Source organism: Brachyistius frenatus, unplaced genomic scaffold, assembly GCF_029030835.1.
Source record: "Brachyistius frenatus isolate BFR_SWC_R1_liver_20210118 unplaced genomic scaffold, ASM2903083v1 Contig_136, whole genome shotgun sequence".
NCBI classification, from domain to species: domain Eukaryota; kingdom Metazoa; phylum Chordata; class Actinopteri; family Embiotocidae; genus Brachyistius; species Brachyistius frenatus.
In genome coordinates this window covers 578,797-603,305 of record NW_027210735.1, presented here as the reverse complement: position 1 = coordinate 603,305, position 24,509 = coordinate 578,797, and the positions used below count along the sequence as shown (strand labels likewise).

The 24,509-nt window shown below is 42.5% G+C and overlaps 6 protein-coding genes across 8 annotated transcripts; 3 read left to right on the top strand and 3 right to left on the bottom strand.

Annotated features, from left to right (window-relative positions):
• The first annotated feature begins 3,147 nt into the window (after positions 1-3,147).
• On the top strand, positions 3,148-4,849 carry LOC138630494 (protein FAM181A-like). 2 transcript variants are annotated; one of them, XM_069714881.1, is made up of 2 exons: positions 3,148-3,445; positions 3,547-4,849. In XM_069714881.1, the coding sequence occupies exon 2, from the start codon at positions 3,662-3,664 to the stop codon at positions 4,442-4,444; it is 783 nt and encodes a 260-aa protein (XP_069570982.1). In that variant the 5' UTR covers positions 3,148-3,445; positions 3,547-3,661; the 3' UTR covers positions 4,445-4,849. The 2 variants fall into 2 exon arrangements, with proteins under 2 accessions (XP_069570982.1, XP_069570981.1); XM_069714880.1 differs by having other exon boundaries at positions 3,149-3,445; positions 3,604-4,849.
• Positions 4,850-5,128: 279 nt separating this feature from the next.
• On the bottom strand, positions 5,129-9,903 carry asb2b (ankyrin repeat and SOCS box containing 2b). 2 transcript variants are annotated; one of them, XM_069714879.1, is made up of 8 exons: positions 9,745-9,903; positions 7,361-7,530; positions 7,052-7,207; positions 6,718-6,963; positions 6,456-6,627; positions 5,636-6,239; positions 5,385-5,538; positions 5,129-5,259 (listed from the first exon to the last, which is right to left on the bottom strand). In XM_069714879.1, exons 1-8 carry the CDS (start codon positions 9,864-9,866, stop codon positions 5,129-5,131), a joined length of 1,755 nt encoding a protein of 584 aa, XP_069570980.1. In that variant the 5' UTR covers positions 9,867-9,903. The 2 variants fall into 2 exon arrangements, with proteins under 2 accessions (XP_069570980.1, XP_069570979.1); XM_069714878.1 differs by lacking the exon at positions 9,745-9,903 and adding an exon at positions 7,834-8,135.
• A 1,404-nt stretch (positions 9,904-11,307) lies between these two features.
• Positions 11,308-14,771, top strand: ccdc197 (coiled-coil domain containing 197). The gene is made up of 9 exons (XM_069714903.1): positions 11,308-11,567; positions 11,660-11,705; positions 12,058-12,234; positions 12,352-12,509; positions 12,600-12,682; positions 12,783-12,955; positions 13,038-13,148; positions 13,225-13,341; positions 13,432-14,771. The coding sequence occupies exons 1-9, from the start codon at positions 11,461-11,463 to the stop codon at positions 13,615-13,617; spliced, it is 1,158 nt and encodes a 385-aa protein (XP_069571004.1). The 5' UTR covers positions 11,308-11,460; the 3' UTR covers positions 13,618-14,771.
• A 360-nt stretch (positions 14,772-15,131) lies between these two features.
• LOC138630483 (ubiquitin thioesterase OTUB2-like) lies at positions 15,132-18,672 on the top strand. Its single transcript, XM_069714864.1, has 6 exons — positions 15,132-15,240; positions 15,307-15,390; positions 15,478-15,596; positions 15,854-15,938; positions 16,709-16,900; positions 16,996-18,672. Exons 1-6 carry the CDS (start codon positions 15,235-15,237, stop codon positions 17,200-17,202), a joined length of 693 nt encoding a protein of 230 aa, XP_069570965.1. The 5' UTR covers positions 15,132-15,234; the 3' UTR covers positions 17,203-18,672.
• ddx24 (DEAD (Asp-Glu-Ala-Asp) box helicase 24) lies at positions 17,460-21,835 on the bottom strand. The gene is made up of 8 exons (XM_069714861.1): positions 20,694-21,835; positions 20,137-20,607; positions 19,881-20,034; positions 19,152-19,664; positions 18,514-18,589; positions 18,051-18,239; positions 17,832-17,961; positions 17,460-17,725 (listed from the first exon to the last, which is right to left on the bottom strand). Exons 1-8 carry the CDS (start codon positions 21,604-21,606, stop codon positions 17,460-17,462), a joined length of 2,712 nt encoding a protein of 903 aa, XP_069570962.1. The 5' UTR covers positions 21,607-21,835.
• Positions 21,831-24,452, bottom strand: serpina10b (serpin peptidase inhibitor, clade A (alpha-1 antiproteinase, antitrypsin), member 10b). Its single transcript, XM_069714862.1, has 5 exons — positions 24,395-24,452; positions 23,566-24,201; positions 23,158-23,431; positions 22,858-23,005; positions 21,831-22,774 (listed from the first exon to the last, which is right to left on the bottom strand). Exons 1-5 carry the CDS (start codon positions 24,429-24,431, stop codon positions 22,583-22,585), a joined length of 1,287 nt encoding a protein of 428 aa, XP_069570963.1. The 5' UTR covers positions 24,432-24,452; the 3' UTR covers positions 21,831-22,582.
• Between the last annotated feature and the right edge of the window lie 57 nt (positions 24,453-24,509).

Below are 24,509 nucleotides of genomic sequence, written 5' to 3'. Positions count from 1 at the left end.
CGCTTGAACCTGAGATGTCTACTTGTGCAGGACAGTTTCTTTGCTCACAAAACCTGCTTCCCAGCCTCTGTGTCATTTTCATAGCTTTTTCATGTTTCATAAACCTACAGCGATTGTTGTACTCATGTGACTTGTCTTCTGTTTGAAAGAAGTGGTGGAAATAACAGAACTGACAGCCAATTGTGTCACAGCCTGCTTATTCCGAATAACACAAATACCGTCGAAGCCGCCTATTCAAACAATTTTGGATTAAGATCAGTGGATTCAGCATCGAGCCCGAAAGCCTTTTGTTGCGGCTGAGCATTTATCGCATGTCTTGCCTATCAAAAAGCTCTTCACAGACAGTAATGGGGTGAGCTCATACAAAGAGCTGTGGATGACTTTTAGAGTGGAAAATCTATAGCTGCTGTTAAGCTGTGTTTGCACACACAGTACAATGCAGATATTTTTCAGAGTTTTTGAAGGCTACAACCAGCCTGAATTTGGCATACGGTCTGCCCAGAGGTTCAGCTCGTCCATCCTACCCTACAGTCTGTCCCAGTATTGATTATCTGACAAGAGGAAAGCACTACATCCCGCTGTTTCCTTCCTGCTACCTCACCTCATTCCAACAACCAGCAATCTACCACAACATACATCACAGCCCTTTTAAACTCTGATAAGAAAACCTCTTAACATAATTACCGTGGTCCTTCAGCATTATCATTCTTGCCAAGATACTTAATCTGCATCTCTCTGAGCAAACAGAGCCTAAAAATACTATATGCATCAAAACAGAAAGAGATTTAAAAACCTTCTGTCATTTAAGGAATATTAATGTTCAGATAAATTTAGCTCAGCTGCATTCATCTTTACTATCTGTGTTTCTCCATTATTGTGAGTGGGTATGTACACTATTGGATCTGTATGGCTGCTATGCTGTACCACAGTGGAGGTAGATTGCCATCTAGTGGAAATGTCTGGTAACACATGATTACAAGGTGCTCACTAAACAGTCTCAGTTGATCAGGTGCATCAAAATAATGCAGTCTAAAACAACAGTTCTGCAATAAATGATCTCATTAAGGTTGTATAACTACATTTATAATTTAAACTGTTTTAATCAGGTGTGGACTCGATTTTCTGTTCATTCTGGGAGATGTAGTTTGTCTTACATAGGTGCATTAAACAGGAGGCTGGATTATTTTTCACTTATTGTATTGTACTTTTGAACGTACACTCTTCTGTCTTTATTTTTTTTTTATCTGTATGTAGCTTTTTCTCTTTTTATTCATAACTAAATAAATATATTTTACCAAAGACAAATTTCAAATTCTTGCAACTAAATTTGAGATGTTTGTTGCATCGATAACAACGCCAGTCTGCTGATACTTAGTTCTGATTCCCATTTCAGTTTGAAATATTCCAGAGAGCTATAATCTGTATGAATCTGTACAGTCTACTGTGTTATATATCTCAAATTTTGACTTATGATTTAGCATTCTTTTTTTTTTTTTTTCCCATTTCCTTTCTTGTGGTCTGTTCATTGTGCTGCTGTAACACCTAATTACTTCTCTGGGGATCACAACCATGTTATCTTATTTATTGGAGTTATTTTTGGGCAAACAAGCAAGGCATGTGACCAAAAAAAAAGTGTGCTTATAGAAAGATCCTGTAACATATCAGCTTCTGACAAGACGCTCTGGACAGGATAAGATTTCAGTTAGAGCTTTGCTGAGCTTCTACTCATTAGATTTCTGCAAACAGGGTGAGGAATGGTGGTTAGTTTGTATCACTGAGGGCAGCTTGCAAGTACAGCGAAGATGTACAAATTAGGTGTACATCCTTAGTGCACATGCAGCAGTTTGAGTGACTTGTTTATTTCAGTCTTTACCGATGGTGCAAACGCGCATAGATAGACAAAAATCCCGCAGTGGGGAAATTGTGTAACCATCTTGAGCTGGAATAATGTAATGTAGAGGGAAAACTGTCATGTGTTTTTAAAAAAGTTCAGTAAATCAGCTCAAATAACTAAAATGATCCACAAACATCTCACTATTTAGGGATGCCACTATGCTTCCTCTTCCTCTCTCTCTCATTCTTCCTCACTTCAAAAGCACAGGAGTGGGGTGACAGGCCCGGGGAGAGGGAGCCCCATTGTTAATTGGCCTTTTCAGTTGAACAGAGAGGTTAAAGGAAGAAGAGGAGATGAGGACAATAGGGTCCCATTGCCTCGCCAGAACAAGAGGGATGCACCGCCTAAAAAGATAGACCAGCCAGAGCTCATATAGACCTGCAGGGCTCTCCTCACACAACCCCAAACTAAGTGAATGAGGCAATCAATCATGGAGCCTGTCGTCCGCTCGGAATAAATGGCCCGCAGCCCTGACTGCAGATAACTTCTTCTTTTTTTTTTTTTAAATCTCGCTCCTGGTGCAAGAGTGGTTCAGAGTGTGAGGCATGAGGTGTTACTTACCAGACAAACAGTTTCCTCACATCTCATTCCACTGCTGCTGCGGTTCACTGGAACGATAGGTACTCTTTCTCCACTTCAATAAGGGGATGAAGCTCAATTAGCATTTCACAAGTCCCATTTTCCTCCTCTATTGCAACCTTCCCCGCGGAGCCCATGCTTTCTCTGGGGATTGTCCTGTTTTGGGCCCTTGTTGCCGTTGGCAGGGTGACAGTATTCGAGTGTGCAAACTTGTGCTATTGTCCACGGGCCAGAGGGAGCCATGGAGACCCCATAATATGACACAGGAAAATGTTTGCTGATGGCAATTCTATGGGCTTTGTCCGACTCTTTCTCCTTCATGACGACTCGATTTAAGTCTCTAAATGTTTGACTACAAATGCAGGAGTGCTATCCAGCTCCTTTCCCTTTGTCCCGCGAGGTTTGAATGAGTAATTCAGCTTTTGTGTCGCTCGATTGAGGGGGCAAACAGAAAGACAAGATTCTTGAGCGTTCAAGCCCTTTTCCATGGTTATGCTCTCTTTAGATCCCCCCCCCCCTCACCAAATCCTACAGCTGACATCACTCTCGGCGAGGGTATGATGGGTATCGGTGTTGAAAACTCAACTCGAACCGATCTGATATGCAGTTAGAAAGCGTGCATAATTCAGAAAAGTTTTAACTCATTATTATTTATGCACACGTTGCATTTTTGGAGAGGTTTGACCAACGTGCAGAAATAATCGAGTAGCAGAAATTATCGCATCCCCTCAGCGGCTTTTTCAAGATCTCCATGACAACAATTTGCAATGGTGAAGAATTCGATACCAGGGCGCTTGGAGGCTGATTGGGGTGCATTGTGAGGGGCCTGGGGTCGCTGATTGGTTCAAGGAAAGCACCATAACTACAAGGAGTTTATATTCATTCAACTTGTTGAAGTGCTCCTACTGCAGCCCGGAGAGAAGTCTGGGCTCGGACGGTGGCTTCGAGAGAATCTGGATTCATCCCGTGTTGGTGAGTTATGGGTTATTAATCCGTGACAAAAAAAAATATTACTAAATATTAAATTAGTAATATTAAATATATTAAGATGCATTCCTCTCGTTTGTTTGCAGAATTCCTAAAGCCCGCAATTAAGCACAGCCTAAATTTGCTCTCTGGTTTCTCTCCAGATCTTGACGGCGGATTACACATTTTAACATGGACTGATTCAACAAAGTCAAGACGAAAATGGCAAATGCAGACAGTGAAGTCAAAACGTTGCTCAACTTTGTGAATTTGGCATCCAGTGACATCAAGGCGGCCCTGGATAAGTCGGCTCCGTGCAGACGCTCTGTGGATCACCGGAAATATCTGCAGAAACAACTGAAGCGGTTCTCTCAAAAGTACTCCAGAGTCCCAAGATGCCACACGCACAGGTCTGCGGAGTACAGGTGCGCGAAACCAGTGGGGACTGTTCTCCCGAATGTGCTGGTGTCAGAAAAGGCCAGCTCTGATGCTCAAGATGTGGAGAATGTGGGGAACGCTGTGGAGCAGGTTCCCATGAGGAAACGCCAATTGCCAGCCTCATTTTGGGAGGAACCTAAGTTGACCCAAACTAACAGGGAGCACTCACATTTAGGATTGAAAAGGAGCCCTGTTGGCACATCGGAGGGCGGTGGAAATGAAAATAGGAAAAGGAACTATGATCATGATGACGCAAAGGCCACAATGTCTGCGTCCAATCGGCGCAGCTCTGCGGATAAAGAGGCGCTGAAATTGGACCTGACCTCTCACCACTGTGTGAGTGTGTGCGGCTGCTGCCCATTCCAGTACCACGGACACCAAGTCCTCCACAGTCACATTGTTGTTCCCCATGCGCCCCTGGGACTGTGGAGCAAAGCAGCGGGGACTGAGACAGAGAGATCTGAGCATCCCTATGGACAAAAAATTCACACACACGTTGTGGTCAAGCCCATACCGACCAAACCAACCACTCAGTCACCAATCTTCAGTGTGTTTGGATTCATTTAATTAGCCTGCTGATGAACCCATCACACACAAATGTGTAAATAGGACTAATGATTCTGTTTTGTGTTCTACGCAGTGTCTTTCTCTCTCTGCATTTTAAAATGAGACACTTCCTCCAGCACTTATCGGGATGATTCATCTATTTTTGTTTAATCCTAAAGGACTAAATTGCACTTGCCGAATAATTTCATCAGCCTCACTTTCATGTCAGTCTCATGCCACCTAAAACTGACAGTAAGTTCAAAAGTTTCTACTTTTAGAGAATGACTGTTCTTTTTTTTTAGCACAAAAAGTCATACAAATGAATCCAAACATCCTGTTTTAGTTTCCTCTTTAAACTATGAGAATCACCTTTCTTTGTCAAAGTAATGTTTGATAGGCACATTTGAAACAATGACTTTTATTTTTAAATAAATGATTCAACTCCCCTCAATAAGTCCTTTGGGCACTAGATCGTTTTTACCTTTCACTGCAGGTTTCTGTGAAAAAACATAACACTCCAAAGGACAGATTAAAGAAGCTTATTGTCACATCACATATATTAGATATTTATAGTCTACATAGAGAATTTCTTTTGAGTGGGCCATTTACAGATTCAAGATAGCTGATGTAACTAAAAATAGAACCACAAAAAGATAAACTTAGTCATGTCTCCGAGGACGATAATGCTCGAGGTTCATCTTAAAGTCAGTCAGCCAGGCTCAGGTATCTGATCAGTCTGTTTGGCAGAGGTAAGTTTGTGATAGATCTCAGTCTGTGTCTCCCCATCTGGGACCGAATCCTGAATCTACAGAGGTGCAGCAGTGGACGTGGTGACACTGTTGACAAGATAAATAGAAAAGATGAGGAAGGTTGTCATATTTGTATACCACATTTGTTTTCTACACGTGTGAGGAAGCGGAAAAGATCATGTTCCCTTAGTAAGAATTTATCTGATACTTACATGACTTCCTCTTCACAGTGAGCCACTCTTCTCGGCTGTCCAGTAGTTCAGTGAGCTTGTTGCACAACTGAACTTGGCCAACATGCTCCAGAAGCACGTCTATAATTGGTCCGGCCCATTTAAGCATTACCGGGGTGGATATCCACTCACAGAACTGCAGAAGAAAATCATAAAAGTCTGTATTACTTAAAAAGAACACATATTTGAGCAATTTTAAAATGCATGACAGTGTTTTGGCTCTTTTTGTTCACCTGTGTTGCCCTTTCTGGTGGCTCATTGCAGTTTAAATGAAGCATACTATCACTCTGCAGAACATATCCATTACTGCCGGTAGTTCTTATACTGGATCCTCCTGAAGCTGGGTGAAGGGCACTACCGTAAGCACAGGTAAAACAGGAGAGGGCATCGCAGCCATTGTCCAAAAGGCACTTGAGCAGAGGCAGATTATTCATACAAAGGGCAACAAGAGCAGGGAATGTAGTCGCATAAGAAGGGATTCTGGCATTCACATCGGCTCCTCTCTCCAGCAGTAAGGACACGGTGCCGACACAGCCCTGACGCACAGCCATCAGCAGAGGACTGACCGGGTCCAGGCTCAGACTAGCGCCGGCGTTCAGCAGCACCTCTGCTGTTTTGGTGCTGCCGTTGGCAATAGCAAAATAGAGGGCTGTGGCACGCCGATCAGCGTACTGGGGGGAGTGACTGTAGGCCAGTGTGGCGTTTACATCTGCACCTGTCTTTAGGAGCACAGCTGCCACAGTGTGCCTGTTGTGCTCTGCTGCCAGATGGAGGGGGCTGATCCAACTGTGCCGCAGCCGGGCTCGACTTGTCACCGCGACAAGCAGGGACACAATTCTGAACACAAAGAGAGGATGTTAATAAAATAAATATATACAAAACATCAATTACAGCGGAGTTTATAAGTCTGATCAAGGCACAATTTACAACAACCACTTAATTTCTCATTATATACATACATTTTGAATCTGAAAAGAAATGTTACAACTTGACCTGTGTTTATTATCTCAATAACACTATGACTAAAAAAAAAGTCATACTATCTTAACTTACTCGTGGTGTCCATACTGGGCCGCAATATGTAGTGGCAGCAGTCCTGAGTTGGTGGGTTTGTTCGCATCAGCGTTTTTAGTCAACAGTAAGGCCACGACTTCCTTGTGGCCATGTTTACTAGCCTCATGCAGCGCAGTAACACCGTCACATGTCTGCATGTTCACATCTGCACCTTAAAAAAAAAAAAAAAATTATTTCTTTAGAATATTTAAATGGAGATCAGAAACATGATAAGTACGAATATTTTACTGCAGAAAAGTACCTTTTCCAATAACGTAACACAGTGCCCTCATCTTTCCTTGTTGAGCTGCTACAATGAGTGGTGTGATGCTGTAGGTATTCGGTGGATTGATTGTGGCCCCGGCTCTTATCAGTATCTCGGAGATCTCCGTGTTGTCTCTGGATACGGCCTCGTGGAGGGCTGTCCAGCCCTGGCCGCACCGCTGGTTCACAGTGGCCCCGTATGACAGGATGAGGCTCACCGTGTCCACATTCTCCAGCTCACATGCTGCAGGGACAGACAAGACAGAGGCTCATTTATGTCCAGTACTTGGCCTCCTATACGTTGTTTTTCGAAACAGATTTCACAGCTGTACCTTTGAACAAAGGAGTTTCTTTGTTATTGCTGCTGATGTCGGGGTCAGCGCCGGCTTCCAGAAGACACCGCACACATGACGAGTGTTCACAAGACACAGCGAGCAGCAGCGCCGTCTGCTCCTGCAATGTCCGTTTGTCCACTGAACCCGGATGAGCTGGAGCAGAAAGTGGACAGCTCACACAAACTAGCAGGGTGACTCATTTAGCAGTTAAAAAAATTGGCACACACTGCACCAAAACATTCCCAACATGTGATTCAAACTGACGAATGCAATGTTTGGGACTCATTAATGCCCTCAATGCCGTACCCTTCAGTAGAGTCTTCAGGCACTCAGTCTGTCCACAGTAGGCAGCATCATGCAAGGGTATCCACCCATCTTTGTTCTCCTTCAGCAGGCTGTGAGAGGAGGATGTTGCCAGATCATTAACAGCCTCCACATCCCCTCTGCTGATGGCAAAGACCAGCGGGTCAGCATCACTGGAAAGAAGAAAAATATCAATTTAATAGACTTCAAGTGTGATTTTAGACAGACATCAGTATCATTTGATGGATGTAGTTTTGATTCAATATGGATCTTAAATCTTTATAGTCGGTGATTATTTCTTAATTAAGCAATTATAAATGATGTGGTAAAGGCCAGTTAAAAATGTCTGGCTTTTATTGAACTCAAAAGGCAGAGGACCTCAGTTGCCCTCTAGGATCCAAAACGCACTCTTACAAACGAACACACAAACACATGCAGCCTCAGCGTTAACCAGCCCACAACAACAAAAGACTCACTCCGGCTCGGTCGTGCCGTCGCTCTGATTGTTCCCTCTCCTCCTCTCTCCTCGTAGTCGCGACAGAACAGTGTTACATTTCCGTCCGGCGTTACGGAACTGAGATAAGTAGTCAGAGTAGCTGAATTTCGTCATTTTGAATGTTTTGCGGCAGTGTCTCTCCCTCACCATGCGTCGGCGGAGCGGTGTGCGGCGCCAAGTGGAGCTCAGCTGTGCGCTCTCAGATTATTTTGGGACTGGAGCTATTGTCAGACGGCAGGGTGACGGGTTTATCCATATATGTAAAAAAAACACGGACATCCAGAGATAAGGCTAATTGCAGTGGAGATAAGGCAGCCCAAGCCGAGCTCTTTACTTGCAGCTTTTTTATTTTTTTGGCTGGTGCCAGAACTGTGCTATGAACACTACAGACACTACATAACTGAGCCACAACAATTCACGAGTCACTACTCCCCTTGGAAAGCCATAGACAGTAGTCTTGTACTAGCCCATGTTTCTACAGTGATATGACCTCAATCTGTGAGCAGGTTAAGTCATTTACATTTGCTTAGAGGAGTTCAATGTTTCTAATCAAAAGGTCTGTTTTAGAAATATGCTGCTATGCTCAAGAAACCCCCACATCCTTACAGATTTTCCACTGGTCACCAAAAAAGTTGAAAAACGTTCTCCTTGCCTGATTGTGTAATTATTACTGTCTAAATATATATTATTTTTTTTAAAATAATAATAATCAGCCTTAAAAAATGCCAATATGGACTTTTCAGAATTTAAAAAATGTCATAAACCCTCCAAATTTCCTTAAAAATAGTGAGGCTCTGACCTCTGTGGTAACTATGGCAATGACCTGTTTGATTGTGTTTTCACACATAAGAAATGGAATCCTTTTTATATCCCATTTGCTTTAACCTGCTTCTTAACATGATTTAATTCAGTGCAGTTTTAGCTCTACCACACAGAGGGCTTTTAAATGTTGGAGTGTTGCTCGAAACTTGTCCTGTAAAAACATTCTTGGCTGTATTGCAAACCATCACATTGATTTGTGCCTGCAGAATCACAAGGGCACGGTGACACAGTTGCTCAAGTTCAGGACCTCATGTTTGGCTGCAACCTCATACTGACACACTCACATCCAGCATGCTGCAGTTTCTCCACAAGAGGGAGATATTTTGTGATTGACAGATCCAAGCAACCTGTAGCATCTAAGGCAGGGGTGTCAAACTCATTTTAGTTAAGGGGCCACATACTGCCCACTTTCATCTCAAGTGGGCGAGACCAGTAAATTCATAGCATAATAACGCATACATAACAACAATATTTCTCTATGTTTAAATCATTGGTGAAGGTTGTTGGATGATAAACCCTATTTTAAGGTCTTTCTACAATAAACTACAAACATAAAGAGCAAAAACTCAGACATCAGCCCACTGTTTATCTGCCTGGGCTCTCCTCTGCAGATTCCCTAGCAGCGAGCGCTTCTTCCTCCGGAGCAGACGTCGCACTTACGCTGTTTTTGAAGCAATTACTGGATCGATTAAAAAAAAATTACAAAACGTTTGTACTCATAAACCTCCATATTCTCATAGAAATGCAATTTATGTCTTTCTGTAATTTTCACACTTAGCAAAGTCATCCGGCGGGCCGAGCTGGACCCTCTGGCGGGCCAGATCCGGCCCGCGGGCCGTATGTTTGACACCCTTGATCTAAGGGAAGTCATAGTGACAGTAGACCTTAGAGATGTGTGTTATATATAAAATATATGTTGCTTCCTGCATCCTGCTGATGGTTCACATTTACAACCTTGCTACTTGTACAAACAAGTAATAATGTAATAACTTATAAAATATGATTTTAGTACAACATTTGCATATTATTCCAACACTGTAATGTAATACAGAGCAACAGGTTTTCTCACCTGAGAGAGATTGTTGTGTAGTTGGATGAAGTGTGAAGGGTCAGAGAGAAGACGGACAGCCTGCCTTTGATATCACCGTTCAGTCTCTGGTAAAGAGACCCTGATCTGCTGACTGCATTCATCACAGGAGGAGATCTGTTGTCCAGTCTCAAAACCAGGACTTCCAACAACGAGCTGCTGTCCTCTTCATCAATAAGTGATAGGGATCCAGAAAAGAAAAACAGAAGTCAGAACATTAATAGTGGCACACAAAAGCAGAGTCCCAAAAACAAAAACGCACATTGTACAATACACACGTACTGTATGAATTAGAGACCAAACTCATTTGAAAGAGTTGAAATGTGCACTGGCAGACATCAGAGAGCAGCAGCTCAGGCAACGAGCGTGGATGCCTTTTAAGGGAATGTTCAACCGAGTTTGGTTCCACTTGATCCTGCTGCTCCTGAGTCAACGCTGGTGTGTGTAGTGTTACAGTCAGTTATGCAGCAGAACACATTAGGCTGAGATTACCGCTTATTTTCTTAACTATGATTGACTAAGAAAATATTGTATTTCCATTTTTATTTTCCAAGACCAAAACACACGTATGCGCGCACACACGCACGCACAAAGAGAGATTTGAACAGAGTTGAAGGAGCAAATATTATCTTCAAAGATTGAACCAGGGCTTACCACACAACAACGTTCCTCATCATCATCTGCAGAAGACTATAACACCCCTCTACTGTATCAGCTCTTAATGTGACACGGTGAAGGTTTGAGAACGTGCCAGAGAATGACAATGACGGAGGAGTTTTGTTTCACAATCACTTCTTCGGAAGTGATTGTTAAAAAAAAATGCTTCCTGCATATAAAACTGGAGGTGGCTTCTGTTTTTTTGTCTGAAACAAACAAGTCTCAGCATAATGATGTCCAACTAGGGGAACTAGAAGACCTAGATTAGGTCTGAGGCAAATGTCTGATGAGCCCAACATATTTGCACAACAAAGACGGTTATGCAACTACATTTTTTTTTATTCCAGGAACACAAAGGTCAGCAAGAAGCCACTAAAGAAATTGTAGTTTATTGTCTTTCATGATCAGTTAAAATATTCATCAAATCTTTATTTTTCCCCTGAGGCAGAAGGAGTTGATGTCATAAGAGTTATTTGAATGAGTTAATGTAACTTTTGTCACAAAACAAACAGGCTCAAATTGTTATTCATTGTTGAGTGGGCCTATTTTACCAAGTTTTAGCACATTACTGCAGTTTGGAAAGCAGGAGGATTTGTGCCAGATTTTATATTGTGCTTGTAGCAGAGTGCCAGCTCTTAACTGACTTGAAAACAGGGCATCCCAAAACCCTTCTCGGACTTCACAATCAGCAATCCAAAGTTGTACACACCTGTCGCCACAGCTTCGTTCAAAGGTTCTCTGGAAATAGGACGGACCTCTCAGTCGGTCAATAAAGCAGAACCGACCCCCCCCACCCACCCACCCGTCAGCAGTTGCCATGACAACAGAGAAAACGATCCCGTTGCATTCCTTGTTGTCTCGCCTGCGGTTACCAAAGCAACAGCTACACAAACCCACGGGAACATCCGGAAGAGACCCTCAATCGTCCTTGTGACCGTCTGAACGTGGACCGACTGAGGGACGTGTGTTTTACTCGTCAGAACTCCTGGATGATAAATTTACACACACACACACACAAAAAAAACAAAAAAACAAACAACCATGACGAGTTTTTCTCTTCCTTTGTTAGATAGCAGCGATCCTCGCGTGGCACTCAAGATGGAAAACCGGATAAGAAACATTTTTGTGACACAGACGGAGGACACCAGGTAGGCCTTCGTCTGCCTTCAGCAATTCAACTCATTCCTTTAAAACCACATTCATAAATCATATTTGTGACTGACACATATTTTCGATTCAGACACAGAAAGGGGGAATCTATCAACCTCACATCTGCAGAAACAGAGGTAAGACTAATAAATAATGAGTCTAAGCATATAAAATAAGTGCAAACATTATGTTGTCAACAAAAAAAATACAATAATTTATATTGTGTTGTTTGGGATGATGTTTAACCTATTTTATAATGAAGGATTTCATGCAGTATATTAATACCGCAGCATATTCTTTATATAGCCTATCTAAGTGTATTAATTTAATGCTGTTCATGCTGCACATTATTGCAATGTGTGCTTGAGTTTTTATATTCTCGTCTCTGTTATCAACCTTTCATTTTTATTTTTCCTTTAAAGAACTCTGAAACTTCACTTTCAGCGTTTATGCACCTGAATGTTTATGTTTTTTTTTTTATATGTGCAGACTTCAAGCAGAGACCTCAATGTAGGGGTGAATACTTTGCAAAAGACGCTGATTCTGAGGAAACAAGCAGAGTTGGACGAGGTGAACAAGCAGCTCGCACTCAAATGGCAAGAGTTTACGAGCTGTGCGGCGGCCCTGGCTCAGAGAAGGTCTGAACTGGAAATACAACAACAGCAGGCAAGTTGAGACTTCCCAAATTTACTTGAATTAAATGAATGATTAGAGAGCTTCTGTTACTGATGTTTATATAAAATCTGTATGACACTGTCCTTCGGGTTTGTATTTTTCCCCCAGACTAAAGAGAGGGTGATGAAATTTGAGAAGTTTGTTGCTGAAAATGAAGTGAAGCGACGCAGAGCGCTAAAGACGTGTGAAACTACACGGAAGCAGAACATTTTGAAACAGAGAGCGACAGAAGGTCTGACAGAACAGCTCGAACAACTTCAAGCCAGGTGAGCACTTGAAACCCAGACTTCAATGTGCAGATGTCACTTATTTAGTCACATTTTTTAACCCCGGTTTCCCCATTTCTCAAAATACAGAAAGAAAATCTTAAAGGAGAGGATGGAAAAATACAAAATCTTTGAGGACTACTTGATGAAAACCTTAGATTATCTCCCCGGCAGTAAATTCAAAACCAACTTTTACAGTCCCAATAACCTTTTACATGAACCTCTTCTGTTTGTCTTTGACACTGATGCAACAAACTGCACCATCTTCTTCAGATTACCTTGATAGTGGGTCTGAATCTTTGGTGATGCCCATCATTCGGCGCCACGAGATCCTGTCCGTCACCCACCAGGAGCTGCTGCAGCGTTTGGGGCGCATGGAGGAGGAGGTGGAGCACGGCCAGCGACAGCTGCAGGACATGAAGCAGGAGCACAGCATAAGGAAACTGGTCAGAGATGCACGAGCAGATGTTCCATGTAGCATTTCCTTAATTTGACAGTGCTTGAGTGATGTTTTTGGATCTGTTGCAGATGGCCAACAAGGAAGTGACTGAACTCCTGAGTGAGTTAGAAACCCTCAAGGAGAAGAACAAGCAGGCAGAGGTTAACTTGCAGCTGGAGCAAGGCCTTTCCAGAGAGAAGGTACGCTTTCAAGCTTGTGAGTCGGAAATTAGCCTGAGTTTATTTGAAGAGCCACATGTGCTCTATTATTTCTCAGCTTGAAGAAGTGGGAAGATTGCTAATGGCCATCAGCAACCTCGCAGAGCAGTGTTATCTTCCAGCGTACGGGCCGCTGGAAAGCATGAACGTATTGATGATGATGGACATGGTGAAGGTAACATCCCGCTGATTAGCTGGTTATCGGCATTCACATCATTTGCACTGCTTAGTTTACCTGCCTCTTGACTAACCACTTTCTTTTCAGGAGTACATTCTGGACCAGGCAGACACGGAGAGGAGAGCGAGGAGGCTGAAGGAGTCGGCGTCTGCGATGACAAGTACAACAGTGGTGGCGGACAAGAGAGCGAGGGCATCGATGAAAAGCATCAGAAGTAAAACAATATTCAAAAGTTCAAGTAAAGTCAGCAGAAAGACTGAGACATTTAGTTAATGAAGTGTTTGTTGCCGTGTTGCCTCTGACAGTAATTTAAGATGTTGTCTTTGACCTTGGGAACAAAAAACATCTTAATTCAAAGATCACTTTGTAGCAAAAGGTTAACATGACAACTTCAATACAATGACTTCATCTGTGAAAGAAGACCATGAAATCTGACTGAAAGCTCCAACACAGCTTGTAGGGGGACCCTGTTAAGATTTTGTTGTTGTTAAATCCATTTTTAGATTGGTTTGTGTGTTTTTACACAAATTTCTATTGTTTGAAACAGCGATGCACTAAACTTTTGCACTTAAAATCTCATGTACACTACAGATAGTGACGTGAAAACAGCTGTTTCGAATGAGCGATTTCAGTTCATCCGGCCATCAGAAGTTGCCCAGACAAATGTTTGTCAAATCATTGTTTCATTTTTTGATTATATATACACAAAAGCATTGAACAAGTTGCACAGAAATATTTCAAATGGTGTAGTGATTTGTGGTAGTCTGCGTTTCATTAAATAAACAGCACATGTTTTGTAGAAGAGAGAATGTGACATTTGTGAAATCCTTGCCTCTTGCAACATTTGCATTTTCCGTTCTGTGTCTACCATAAAGTTTGTGTTACGCAAGAAACAAAAGACCGTAGGAACAAAAAGCATCACCTTTGAATTTTCAGATCCAGCCAAACAGGTTTTCTTTCAGCTTTCTTCGACAGACACTAACAGCTGATAATAATTACACTAATTATGTTGCAATACTACTTATCTGGGCAATGTCAAGAAGCAAAATGTTAAGACATACCTTTAAGGGGTTTTGCTGGTAATTTGTGTCCCCTGAGAAGACGTGGGTTGTCCAGTGAGGGAAGGGTGGGGGGGGATCACTGAGGATTTCAAATAGTGTTTGTGCACGCAACAAAAATATCAACGTGACACTTGTTTTTTTCTTCCATTTTTCACAACTTAAAATAAAAGATCTGATGACTTTTTCTGTACAAACAAAAGGTTTGTTTCACTCAAATTCAGTTCACTAATTTGTTAAAATCAGTGTTAGTAAGAACTTCACCTTTGCAAAGATAATTCCTCCACCTGACACACGCACATGCTGATTAAACACAATGATTATTGCAAAAGTACCTTGGACAGGTGCCAATCAAAGTCCACTCTAAAATGTGAGGTTTTAACTTGAATTTTTTTAATTTTTATTTTTTTACACATTACAATAATGTGTCAGCTATAGTAGTGATTCAGATTTTAAAAACAAAACATGACCACTGGATAAAATATTGCATTTGAATTTTGCCTCACCTTTACACAATAAATAATAAAATGATCTATGCAATTCTCAGTATTTAATTTTGATACTTTAATCCACGTTATAGTTTGTGTTATCAGCATTTATCTTGCACATTTAAGTACGAAGGTGGGACTCCAACACTTTATATAAAAAAAAAAAAAAAAATTTAAAATTAAAAAAAAAAAAAAAGCACTGGCCCTTTAACACAAACACGTGGTATCCGCAAACATCCGGTTTTGCGGAAAGTGGAAGCAAAATGTTTTGACACAGCTTCTCTGACGCATGCCGGACCAAACTGTAAAGAAGTTTTCTCACGCTGTTCCCATGGTGTTGAAAGATGAAGGTAAATCTGGTATCCGGTCAACTCCTGAATGTGCGGTTTAGACAGTGAAGCTGTTTGTTTCGACAGATGGAGGCCGGTGGCAGCTTGGTTTCATGCAGAGAGGACATTTCGTCGCTGTTCCCTGCGCAAACGCCGAGTGCCAAACACAAAGTAGGCTCTTCGTCTGGGGTGGGGAGAGCTTATGGAAGCGATCACAGTCCCCCTCCCCCGCTTAACAGACCTCTTGTCCTTTGCTAGGATTTGTGCAGACAGTTTTCCGCCGTGAGAAAGGTGTGCGGTGATGGGAACTGCTTCTACAGAGCCTTCTGCTTCGCACACTTGGAGTCGGTCCGACTTAATGCTCGGGCTTTGCAGAGGTCAGTTTGCATCATTATTGCAAATTATTAGCCTTAATGCAGTGCGGGATTTATTTATTTATTTTACGTATAAATGCGTATGACGTAACCAGGTGTCGACGGTTTTTTTTTTTTTTTTTTTTTGTAATGACACTCACAGGCAGAAGGGGGGACAAAAGTCCCGCACTGCAGGTTAAACCAAAGTCACCCGATGTTCATTAAATACTGTATCGCACATTATATTGGGAGTGAGATCATCTTTTCGATGTCGGTTTTAGATTCAAGGACAAGATAATCCAGAGTGGCAAAATGTTGGCTTCTGCGGGATTTGAAGAGAGTTCCTTCAAGCAGCACCTGAACACGGTAAATAATGCACTTCCAGCTGCAATCACACCTTTAATTCAACAAGTAAATCAAGTCGTGTTTCTAATTACTTAAATCCCTTTATTGAAATACATTTTATTCCCAATTGCTCAGAAAAAAAACAAAACCCTGTACACTTTGTTGCCTGGGAATTTCATTACTCCTACTTGTGGCACATAGCCCATTATCTTGTCCCCGCAAAGGTAGGATCGCTGACATAATACATGTTTAAACGCATGGTGTGGGGTGTGTAGTACCAAAACAAACAGATTAAGTGTTTCCCTTGAGTTAAGAATTTTATTTGTGGGGGTTTAGCTCTGACATTGGACGCTTGAGAGGCCATTACCGTTGATGATTTTACCATTTCATTTGATTTTCAGTTAGTTTGCTCTTCAGTGCAGATTTTGAAAGGAAAGTATTATTACTTTTAAATCTTACATAATGGGGAAAACAGCTGGAAGCAGCTGGAAATCATTTTGTATACATCAGTGACTTGTATCTTTATACCTTCCCTGTGATTCGGCACACAACATCAGGTAATGACTGTCTTGTCGTAATTACTAAAAGTCACTTGCTTTTCTATCTATAAAATGTTTCGGCATTAGAACTGATAAATATCCTGACATGAGTAATGGTCCCGTGTTATTTGTTTAGATGATTTTGGCTGCTTGTAGACTGCGATCTGAGCTCATGTGGCAGAGAATGAAAATGAAAACAAAATGTTTTCAGCCAAACTGTAAGAGTGCCTGATTGTTTCTCTCCCCCTGAAGGTTGTAAATGTTGTGGAGCAGTGCCAGGCTGATGAGCAGGAGCACACACTGCTCAGGCTCCTCAATGAGCCGATGACCTCCGACAGCCTGGTGCAGTATCTGAGGCTGCTCACTTCGGCACACCTGCAAAACCATGCAGACTTCTTCTGCAACTTTGTGGAGGCCCCCAACCTACAGGTCTACTGTCATCAAGTTAGTACCGAAGTGTTGCTGCCACCTGGTGGACCAAAGAGTCGATGGTCTTTACTGACCGGGTTGTGTTTTAAGTCAACGTTCTCTCCGTTCAGGAAGTGGAGGCCATGGCGATGGAGTGTGATCACGTGGACATCTTGGCCCTGTCGCAAGCCCTGGATATCAACATCCATATTGTCTCTATGGAGGGTGATGACCAGCAGCTGGCTCACCACATCATTCCAGAGGGTGCTCAACCTTCACTGCATCTCCTACACCGAACATCTCATTATAATATTCTGTATCCACGACCTCAACTCTGAACCACAGCCCCACTGGGAATCAGTTCAACTCAGGAATATTGACTTCAGTTGAATAAATCCCAGCTGGGCTTCAAGACACTTATGAAAACAGATGTTTATCAAATGTTGCAGTTTACAGGGATTCAACAGCATGGGTAGATTTCATGATTGCATATTGTGCGTCAAGTATTTAGATGAATTGAAATGATTTATGCATTTCTTTTGAACATCAATTCAACAGTTACATAAACCCAGTTAAAGACTAAGCCTTACTTATGTCACTGCTGCTTTTCTTTCTTCTGTTTTTTCCTCTGCGGGGGAACACTTTTCTTTGACCTCTGTTTGTTCTCCTCTACTGAAACCCTGATGAGGGCACTTTCCATCCCTGCAGGAAGCGTGTGTGGGATCTTTCCCATTTGAGTGGGGTACTTTGTCTTTACCATATTCCTGAAAATAGGTTGGGAGATCAAATGCTTCAAATGCTTTTTCATCCCCTTCACCATCTTCTGCTGCTCTCGGTCAGCGTCCTCGTCCCCTGTTTGGCCTGTTGACGTAGAAGGATTTTCAGATGTCTGTTTTTGAACACTTGTCAATGGACTGACTATGTTACAACATAATTTTGTTTTGAATTACTTTTATGTTCAACTTACCAACTAAAAGATCCTCATCCAGGTCCACCTCCAGGGCCTCTGCTGCTTGTCTGAACCAGGAGTTGTGCTGCTTCTCCCTGCTGTTGTAGAACTCAATCTTTTCTATATTTCTAGCTAAGTTGACTCGCTCCTGTGGAGGGACACATTCAACATTAAACTATCAAATATAAACTCCTTAATGTCACACATCAGACAGAACCTGACGCTGACGGAGCTTACCTTGATCGCTTCCATGCATTTGCTCTCTATCGGGAACATAGGAAGCTCCTCCTCCTTCCCCAGAGTCCTAGAAATCTTTTTGAAGTTCATCATGTCGTCAGGGCCGATGAGCAGCAAACTGAGACCTTCTTTAGTGGCTCTCGCTGTTCGGCCGCTCCGATGGACGTAAGTTTCAGACGTTCGAGGAACCTAGTGGGCACAAATGTTTAGATTATTAGAGATAATTACATCAGATATGAGGTACAGTAAAGCTGTCTTTACACACAAGATACAGTAGAGCAACTAGAACAGCTTCAATTACATGTCTATAATCAACGATGTACATATTGATTTTCAACGAAGACTATACATGCAAGTTGTTGACCAAAACTCAGCTTGACAGTAATATGACGTTCCCTGCATAGGTGACCAACTCGCAGTCAAAGCCAATGGAAATGCTTCAGACATCTATCAAAGGGTTTACCTGGTAGTGGATGACATGTTGAACATCGGGGATATCCAGGCCTCTTGCTGCCACATCAGTAGTCAGAAGAAAACAACTGTGAATGAGAAATTCCAGTGTAAAGCATGGAGTCTGTGGTAGTGCTTAATGTTTGAAATTAAAACTTCACATTTCTGAAAACCTGATGTGTTTTCTGTTGTTCAAACATGTCGAGGTGCCATTAAAGAAATGACAAATCAAGAACCTCTTTTCAATCAACGCTGCTCAGATTATAACATGCGACTATCAGCTTGTATGACGATAAGCTCACAGCTACTAGAAAAAGCTAAAGTTACCAAATGAATGTACAGCGGTTGAAATTACAAGTGTGTTAAATTATTATAGTTTTAAGTATTTTACAACTTTCAAGAAGCAGGGCCAATCCTGCTGGATTTCTTTTGCAACATGCTGATATGGAGTGCTATTGAGTAACTTATTAATTAAATAAAACATCTGTCATAACAAAGCGAGCCATGGGAAAGCTCTCCCAGGCCTTTAGGTGCAGACCAGATGAAACTTTTAAACCCGTAGTTGCAGTTCGCAGGTTTTTATATTTCATCATAGACACACAGATCCTGGATGAAGTCCAGACCGAAGGCAAACACCTCTGCAAGACTCACTTCTCCCTCTCGGCAAACCTTTCCAGGTTTTTCAGACGTTGTTTCTGGTGCATGTTGGCATGTAGAGGCAGTGGAGTACAGCCCAAGATAACCAGCAGAGAGTTCAGTCTCTTGATACAGTCGATGCTGTTGGCAAACACCATCGTGCGTCCGGGATACTGCAGCAAGAAGTAATACAGGTAGAAGTCCTTCTCCTCCTTCTGGCAGTGGATTTGTGTCTCGGTCAGCGTCTCCACGGTGGCCTCCTTCCTGGTGAGGTCAATGATTTTGGGCTTAGCTTTAATCCCCACCTTGTCCATCAGAACCTCCAGTTTGCTCCTCTGGTCCAGGTTCTTCTTCTTCTTCTGGAGGAGGCGGGTGGGCAGGCTGCGAGCCATCGTCAGAGTGGCCGAGAACACAAATGTTTGCCTCGTGGGATTGAAGTGCGTGGTGTTCAGCATCTCCAGCAGACTCTCCAGCTCTGCAAAGTGTCCTTTTTCCACCATGCGGTCGGCTTCATCGATGACAAGGCACCTGTGTGGGAAACACATTAGATTGGATTTACTGCATTACTATAAATAAACTTTATAAACTGGACACTGAGCGTTTGTTGATCTACACGTCAGGCTGATCTGTACATTGGGACAGATTTCAGCCACTTTATGTCGCCTTTGTTTGCCATGTCCTATTTACATATTAAAAAAAAAAAAATGATCTTACAATAAAGAAGTTTGAATTGTTGTGTCTTACCGGAGCTGTCGCAGGTTGACCAGATGTGGATGCTTCTCTTTGATTAACTCCCACAAACGTCCCGGAGTAGCAATAATGATCTCTGGCCTGCGTTTCAGCATCCTTCTCTGTTTCTGCTGCGCCATGCCGCCCACCACGATGGCCGTTTTGATATCTGAACGACAGAAACGCCTTCAATATCTTGACATTAAAAAAAAACAACAACAACATAAGAGAAGACTGTCTATTCGTGACTCTTTGTCTAATAATGACTTACCGGTGAATTTTGCAACAGCGTCAATATGGTGTTTGACCTGAACTGCCAGCTCCCTGGTGGGAGTGAGAACCAGACCCAGAAGAGGCTGCGTCCGACCAGCGGCAGGTTTTTCATCAAAATTCAACTTTACATCGTCGATTTCTTGAACACATCCGAGTGGCTCGTCTTCATCTTGTTCCTCAACAACATCATCTTCTTCTTCTTCTTCCTCTGAGCCTCCATCTTCTTCTCCTTCTTCTTCTTCTCCTCCTGCACCTTCTTCTTCTTCTCCTCCTCCTTCGTCATCTCCTGAAGCTTCCACGTTGTCCTCCTGGTCCCCTTCTGCCGTGGGCTCATCCACATCCGGCAAATACAAACTCTCCACCTGTGCGGCCGGCTGAGTGTTGCCGTCAGCACTTTGTTCTGGGCTCTTCTTCCACTCCGTGATGGTGTGGATCATGGGAATGCCGAACGCCAACGTCTTGCCACTTCCTGTAATTACAGCAGCCACGTTAACTTTGAGTAACAGACCAAAAAAAAAAAAAAAACACGCAGGAATGAAAGACTTGTTATCTTACCCGTCTCAGCCGCCCCCAGTATATCCATGCGGTCCCTGATAGCTGGAGGTAAAGCCAGGGCTTGGATCGGTGTGGGGGAACCAAATCCAAGACTGCTCAGTGCCTTCAGCACAGCCGGGGGAACGAACAGGCTCCTCCACGCGCTCACATCAGTATTTTTGTCTTCAGAACCAGAGAGAGCCACATTGGTCCAATTCTTTGCCTGCTTTTTGAGAGGCTTTGTCACTTTCTCTTCTCCCACAGGCGGAAGGTCTGATGGCGACTCCGTGTCTGGCTGTCCTTCTGGGACCGCATCCTTTTCCATCTGCTGCCCCGACTTCTTTCTCTTTTTTTTGTTCTTCTTCTTCTTCTTCTTGTTCTTCTTTGCATTTTTTGGTTGTGCATCATGTTCAGCAGTAGCTGCTGGATCTTTTGCTGCGTCTTCACTTGCTGCCTCATCCTCTCCTCCCTCCTCACCAGCAGCTGAATCCTTCCCTGTCACATCTTCTGTAGAAATATCACCCAGCTGGACCGATGCCTTTGCAGCTACCGTCTTCTTTTTCCTCTTCTTCTTGGCTTTTTTCTTGGCTGGTTCGGTGGTGCTCTCTCCCTCTTTGCTCTCCTCATCTCCAGCCTCCTCACCGGCTTTTCTCTTCCTCGGCTTTTTCTTGTCCTTCTTCACGTCTTTCTTTTCTTTGGCTGCAGCCTTCTCGGTGTCTACCAGACGGTAATCTGTCAGCTCTTCGAAACACACCAGACCCTCCAAGCCCTCCTCGGAGAAGAGACTGGGGTCCAGCTCGACAGCTTTCCATTGACCTTTCACGTCAATGCCCCGTTTGGCTTTTTTCTGCAGCCCGGAGGACAAACGCTTGTTTTTCGGTTTCATCTTATTTACCTTCATTTTCCTACCAGTTGATACAGGTGTATAATACATGAACGGAGTTGAAACAATATGGTGATTCTCCTGAATCCTCCTGAGTGGTTAAAAACGATCCTCCAAACGTTTGCTGAAGTCAGCGCGAAACTACGCGCCAATTATGAAAAGTTTCTTGTAGAAAGTTGAAAACAGACGTCTCACCTGGCCCGAGAGTGGGTTTTTGAAGCATCAACACATGCTTCGATCTGACTACAAGCACGCATGACACGAGGGCGCCGCCATGACAGTGGTGATCACGTGGTTTGAAAAACTTTATTTGTCGGACAAAAGGAGCAGTGCGTCTAATTTCAGCTCCACAGATTTAAAGGAGAAGTCCTTTACATATTACACAGTTACACATTGCCAATATTAATTAATATTTAACAAACCTTTTAATAATCTTGTGAAAAATTTGTCATCCAGTTAATCGGTTTTGGTTTTTTGCATTTAAGCTATTAAATCTGCAGTTACACATATTTTGATAATAACACTAATATACAATAATTTCTGCAGGTATACATGACACTAAATTTCCTTCCACTTTTTGTAAACTATCTGCATGCAATTATTGTATAACTAAATAATTGATAAAGAATTTGAGAAAACACCTGCAGTAGGAAATACTAATAAACATTAGTGGTGAACTAAAGGTCGTCTCTGTAATACGGAGCCCTTTAATGGCGGAGGATGCAATAACAACAGGAATTTAGTCATGAATTTGTCATCAAGTGGTTTAATAACAACTGTTATAGAACCATCACTGCTTTCATTTAGGAGGAGTTTTACACTCATTGTTACATATTTGAGGGTTGGAACGGTTATTGAACTGCATCCAAAAGAAAGATGACCGTAAATTCTTTTTTTCTTTTTCTTTATATTGATCACTTATTGGTAGGCTTTTAATGAACAGACCAAAACAAGCATTTTGTAGCAATCTAAGATAATAAAATACATCAAATTAGCCTTGTAGAAGCAAGCGGTGCAGTGGGGACGGCTAGATTTTGGTGGGGTCGATCACCCTGCCCATGAACAGCAGGCAGTCAGTGTCGTCGTTGTATATGAAGAAGAAGAAAGGTCTGTTGATGGTGAAGGTCCTCGGTAGGGAGTATGGAGTGATGCCAATGGCTGTGGCAGCTCCTGCGGTTGTCCCTGTCTCGTCCACCTCAATCACAGCCTTGTGCAGCACCTGACAATACAGATCAAAGTCTTTAGCTGTAAAACTTTGGGATATACATTATATGTTGTAACATGATGGAGTGGAAAACTAACCTCTGACACTCTGAGGCCTCTGTTCTTGCTGAACCTGGTCAGATTGGCTGAATTACTGAAGACACTGCGCATGCCCATGTCTGGTAGAAGAGTGTGGAGGGAGTACGACTGCTCCATCTTGAATTTGGGCAAGTTGACTTCCAGTTTGCTACGAACAACACATAACTCGACAAGTCAAATAGACTGACTAATCTGCACATAACAAAATACGGACAATAAAATAGTTTCAACAAAAAAAGATAGAAAGACAAACATCACACGTGGATTTAAAACATGACATTTTCCGAGTGATGCACTTACGTTTTTTTCAGCTTTTTGATCCAGCTCAGGAACTTCTTGGCACTGATCTCATCATCAATCAACGTGTAGTCGATGCCTTTGTTGGGTAGCACGATAAGCATGGAAACACCTTCCTGGTATGGCAGCTTCAGCACTCGGGCGCCTAGATGATCATCTGTCATTGTGTAGAATTTATCTTCTATAAACATCGTCGGCACTTGCACGATATTATAGTTGTTGATGTAGAAGGGTGAGTTTATAGTCAAATCAGGGTTGAAAGGCATCTTCCAGGCTCCTGTAGAAGAGAGGATACAACTGTGTTAGTCATGAGCATTACAGGTCAAAGGTGCACACAGAGATAGAAGTCAGGGTGCGATTATGAACACTGCAAGGTGAGGTTTCAAAACTGTACAAAAAGATTCAACCTACCCAGGAAGAAAATGGTGTTGATTAACAGGAGTTGGGTATTTTCATCCAGGTTCGAAATCATATCTGTCACTTTGTCTCCAGTCTTCTGCTTGACGTACTCATTGATGACATTGATGGTCATTTCTGTGTCAGCAAAATCTACAGTTTTGATGTCGGCATCAAAAAACGTCTTCATTTTGTCTTCAAATGTCTTCTCAAGCTCAAAGTCCTGGCGCGTAAAGAGGGCCATGCCTTGGTCCAGTTTCAGGGATCCGTTCTGTGTGATGTTCTCATTGAGGAGCTGGAAGAGTTCGGGGATAAGGTCTGGCTGGTCATCCCTCTGCAGCGACTTCAGGTTGAGTACCGTCAGGATTTCCTCGTGCGTGACACCATTTGAAGCCATTAGGAGAGCAGCAAAGCTGTTCGAGATGCTCAGAGGCGAGAAAAATATGTTCTTGTCGTGGTAAGTGGATATTTTTCTGTAAAGGTTCATGGCAAAGTCCATATTTTTGAATGAGAGGTCTGAGACAGTGGCGCTTGGAAGTTGTGCTTGGTGGACGGGAGCGACGAGGCACAAGTAGGTTAGGATGGAAATGAATACCATCTCCATTTTATGTGGCACCATCATTTTAAACTGCAAAGGTTTGGCTCCACAACCTGAAACATGAAAAAAATACACCACTGAAGAGGAACACAATCACTAACATCTCCCAAAAATTATAAGATTACACCCGTTGAATAACATAGCTTCTCCCTATAAAGTATGTCACTATCAAAAACACTGAAATAGATTCAGTTTTTAGTACAAAAGATAAACATTATTACAAGTTTAACTAAGCGCCAAACGTACCTTTCAGCTTTGGCAAGTTTGTGTCTGAAAACTCCATCTATTATTTGGGGGAACAAAGTGCAAGTGTGCTCTGAGTGTTACACATTAACCACAGCATACAAATGGAATCAGAACG